The sequence below is a fragment of the Acanthisitta chloris genome, unplaced genomic scaffold, assembly GCF_000695815.1.
Source record: "Acanthisitta chloris isolate BGI_N310 unplaced genomic scaffold, ASM69581v1 scaffold8785, whole genome shotgun sequence".
NCBI lineage: Eukaryota > Metazoa > Chordata > Aves > Passeriformes > Acanthisittidae > Acanthisitta > Acanthisitta chloris.
In genome coordinates this window covers 174,239-179,127 of record NW_008672381.1, presented here as the reverse complement: position 1 = coordinate 179,127, position 4,889 = coordinate 174,239, and the positions used below count along the sequence as shown (strand labels likewise).

Below are 4,889 nucleotides of genomic sequence, written 5' to 3'. Positions count from 1 at the left end.
CTGATCTTGTGGGGAGGTGTCCCTGCCCATGGCAGGGGAGGCTTGGGACTAGATGATCTGTAAGGTCCATTTCAACCCCTAAATTCTATGATTATATGATTCTATGACATAGATAACACTTGTAACATTTCCTATTTTATAAGCAGTAGAGGACTGTATCTTTCAAAGTCACGGAATCATAGAAATTAGAAATGGAAAAAGTAATTCAGTCATCTTTGCTGACAATGTAAAATTCATCCATACCATGCATCTTTAAGCCCTTTGGTTTAATTTTAAGTACTTGATGTAATGCATCTTACATCACTTCCCATTGGAAACTAGCTTTAGTGTTTTGTGCATCTTATTATGTGGAAGGTTTTCCTGGTAATTCTGATGTGTTTTTATTCCCCAATATGCTGCATTAATCAAATAAATACAGTGTGCATATAAATTAGTTTTCTGTATATATATAGTCATAACATATATAAATTAATTTGGTATATAAGTATTAGTAAAGTTTTCTGTATATATATAGTCATAACACATACAAATTAATTTGGTATATAAATATGAGTAGTATTTCTGTATTTTATGGAAAATGCAACAAAAGCCCAACCTGACATGCAAGAAATGACCTGTTTTCTGTGTCATTATAAGGAATCTTGCTTTGAATTAATCTGAAATATTCTAAGGAAAATTTCTGAATACAGGAACTGGAAGCAGAAAGAATCAAACTGATGGAAGAAGTGACATATAACAAGAGGAAAATGCAGGAACTTGAAGATAATCTACTCTGCCGTCTAACCAGTACGGAAGGCTCATTGGTTGAAGATGAGTCTCTGATAGAAGTCCTAAGGGTCACTAAAGCAACAGCAGAAGAGGTGAATTTTGAATACACTTCAGAAATATTTTGTAATTGTAATTTAAAAGTTATATGTAGAGAGATTTTTGGTTTTGTTTTATTTTTTTCCTTTCAGAGCCACTTATTAACAAATAGTATAAACATTGTAATTTTTTATTCTTAAAATGGCGCAAAAATAAATAACATTGTAATTTTTTATTCTTAAAATGTTGCAAAAATAAACTGTTACCTGGATGCTGATTTATATTCCAGGCATATTTTGCAGGTGTAAGTTCAAATCAATTCCCATAGTGCTTGGTGTTTGAACACATGAAGACAAAATGTGTTGAGATACTGACAGAGGGAAGCAAAGCTTGACTAAAAATACCATTGTGATCTTAATCAAGACCTTTTCTTTTTGCTTGTGCAGTATAAATCACAAGTGACACAGCTTAATATTCATGGTCTTTTCCATTAATTTTAAGGTCAGTGAAAAATTAAAAATAGCAACGGAGACAGAGGTGAAAATCAATACTGCACGTGAAGAATATCGACCCGTTGCAGCTCGTGGTAGCATCCTTTATTTCCTAATTGTGGAAATGAGTTTGGTTAATGTCATGTACCAAACATCTTTATGGCAGTTCCTTGGCATTTTTGACCTATCAGTGGAAAGATCTCGGAAATCTCAAATCACAGCAAAAAGGGTAGGATATATAATCGAGCATCTCACCTATGAAGTCTTCAAGTACACAGTTCGAGGGCTGTATGAAAATCACAGATTCCTGTTTGCACTGCTTCTGGCACTGAAGATTGACTTGCAGGCCAAGAAAATTTCACACACTGAGTTTGAGACACTGATCAAAGGTAATTTCTCTAAAAATGTTCCTGTTTGCTGTCTGTGAACTGCTAAATTCAGATTTTGCAGTGCTTGAATTAGCAATATGTTATATCCCATGGATCTGCTGGTTTTTAACTGGTATATGAAAGCATATAAAGCCCAAGAAGGAATTAAGAGACAAATCTTTCAAAGCAAGAGCAGTATAGATTATTTGTTATCAAAATAATGCTTAGATGAGGATTATTTTAACTGTTTTACATTGCAAAACAGAAAAAATGTCCATTACTTTGTAAGAGAACCTGTAGTCTCTGCTGTCTGCCTCTTTTTCAAGTTGCCACAATTGTCCACAATGTCTGCAAGATTGTAGACAGTTGTAGACAATAAGCAAAAGCTCTCCTGATGTCTGATGGGCAGACATGTGAATGCATGAGGACTCTGTACCACAGTTAAGTATCAGTACAAAAAAGGATGTCTGTTACATGTTGTAAAATATTGTTATATTGCATCCCATTATGGTAGCACTGTATGTCACTACTCAGACACAATGGCAAAGAAAACTTTTAGTAAAGTTTATGAAATTTGATGGGGGTCAACCCCACTGTCTCCAAGATGTGGTAAGTGCAATCCAGTACAAAGACAGGCACAGTCAGGCACTTGCCATCCATATATCTCAGTTTGTTTGGCTAGTTTATTGTTCAGTTGTGGTTCAACTGCATTGGAGTTGAGCATGCAGATGGGCATGACACTGGAGTGGTGGTTGAGCTAAGAGGCTGTTGAGGTTGCACGGTCCTGGAAATGAATGCATGATGTGCTTTCTTATTCTTTAGTCTAGATGAAGGGAGACTGTACTAACTGTAGGTCCTTTCTACATCTGCTCTGAGAACTTGCATTTGAGTATCCTTTTAGGTAGTCAAGTTTTATTCCAACTCTACAGATGGAGCAGCAGCACAAACATTACTGGGATATCAGCTTTGGGAGGAACTGAGACCACTAGTCCAATAGGTCTTTGCTAAATGCTTCTTCCATGCAAATTATAGGTGTCCATATCCTGGTTTGCATAAGTTTTTGCTCCCTAAATTATATAAATATTTTTTGCTACTTGTAATTTTTATGTTTAACAATCTTATTTCCCTCTATAATGCTTTTCACTGTGCAGGAGGTGCCAGTTTGGATATGAATTCTGTGGAACCAAAACCAAAAAAGTGGATCCTTGACACAACATGGCTCAATCTTGTGCAGTTATCTAGCTTGTACCCTTTCAAGCAACTTCTAGAGCAAATTGTTAAGAATGAGAAAGCTTGGAAAGCTTGGTTTGATGAAGAAGCACCTGAAAAAGCTGTTATTCCTGATGGGTATGACAACTTACTGGATCAGTTCCATAAACTGCTCCTTGTCCGTAGCTGGTGCCCTGATCATACCATTGCCCAAGTAAGTTATGCTTTCATACTGTGGTTATGCCATGTGTCATCTCATGTAGAACTGCTAGCTTGAAACTTATGTTCTCTGAATTTGTTGCTGTCATAATATTAGTTACAGAGTGAACTACTTTGAAAAATCAGATAATGAAATCATCATAATAAATACGTGTGAAAATACTGATTTATTTAATTGCAATGAATTAGAAATCAGAACATGAAATAAATTGTGTTGGAGTTGTAAGAATACAATTCTTTTCGTATGGTGCTTCTAAAGTGGAGTCATGAAACCTGTAAAGCACTTGCGTTGTTCTGGTGAATCAAAAGATACATCCCCGGGTTTTTTTCAGAGAAGAAGTGAAAAGAGAACAGTTCACTTTTTATGACAGGTGCACTAAAATAGCAGATAAACTGTTTACTTAGCCTCCACACTGAGGAAGTAATAATTAACACTGTCTCTTGGAAGATATCATAAAAGAAACTGCAATAGACTAGCAGTTTCTACACAGCCTGTGATATTTGGATTTTTCTTCTCGATGTAGATGTAAAGAGATATATGAGTGTATGAGTATCATCTTTTCACTTTTATTGAGGGTCTTTATCTGCTCTGGAAAGTAGTTCTTTTCCTTTCCTGCATATCTCAACTTTGCATGTTACATGCAGTGATAGCATCTGTGTTGTATTTAGGGGACACCATTTTTTCATGGACTTCTTTTTCAACAAGCCCCCCCCCATCCTTTTTCCTTTTCTACTCTTCAGCTGGTAAGTAAGAGAGAAGTATGGGAGCTCCATCTGCCACAATATAAACAGAGCAAAATAATAAAGCTGCTACTGCCTATCTATCAGTACTCTTACTGTCTTCACAACCACCTTTGAGAAAGAATGTCTCTGAACAATGATTGCAAAAAATGTCATTATTTTAATTTTTGAGGAAAGGGGGGATCCTTTTTGTTACATCTTCTTTAGCCCTTCTTTCACTACTATGTTTTCCTGAATATTATAAATTTTACCTGTCTTCACTGGGACAGAAGGTATGCTTAATAGTGGATGTCTGAGGAGTTTTTTTCTGCAATTGATGTCTTCCTCAGTCCACCTTGTTCCTGTGTGTTTCTCTTCATCATACATGCCTCAGAATCTGTGCTAGTCATTACACAGCTGGAAAATCACATCAGTCAAGAAAGGATTTCATATACCAGGGTAGCTTTAGAAGTTCTTTTAGAAAATTTCTGTGAAAAGAAGACAGTGAAAGCATAGCAAAGGTTTGACCTTTAAGGATAAAGTCTGAGCTGTGTTTATGTTTTGAAGATATAGATATCCAGTGTTAGAGACTTGAATTGGATAACCACTGGACAGGAGAATTTGTTTGAAGTTCCAACAAATATATGGAAGATTGTAACTGGGTCAGAGGAAAAAAACCTCCCTAATCCACTATGCTGTAGAGACAGTGTCAACAATACGTGCTTAGGGGAGCTAAGAATGGAAGTGGTATAGAGAAACTCTTTTGTTTAGCTATCCACCAAGCTTTAGCAGTCAGTAGTTTAGGGGCAATATCTGGGCTGTCTTCAGAGCTGACAGTGGATCTATTCTGCACGGATTTTTTTTTAGCTCTTAAAAAAAACATTTAGCATCCTCTAGCAACAATGTCCACAGGACGGCTGTTGCATGAGCAGAATTCTTTCTTTGCTTTGTTTGAAGTTTTCTATCTGAGAATTTCAATGGTTGCCTCCTGTGGACTGTAAGTTTTGTCACACCAAAGTTGAAAATGAAATTTTAGAAAACCATTGGCTTCCAATGTAGGTATTTGTAAATTTCACAT

The 4,889-nt window shown here is 36.1% G+C and overlaps 1 protein-coding gene across 1 annotated transcript in view; it reads left to right on the top strand.

Annotated features, from left to right (window-relative positions):
• Nucleotides 1–4,889, top strand: part of LOC103802057 (dynein heavy chain 5, axonemal-like) — a 158,752-nt gene that overhangs the window by 114,635 nt on the left and 39,228 nt on the right. Inside the window, exons 65-67 of the mRNA XM_009074495.1 lie at nt 690–860; nt 1,306–1,684; nt 2,815–3,086. Coding sequence (XP_009072743.1) covers nt 690–860; nt 1,306–1,684; nt 2,815–3,086 — 822 coding nt within the window. The remainder of the gene's footprint in view (nt 1–689; nt 861–1,305; nt 1,685–2,814; nt 3,087–4,889) is intronic.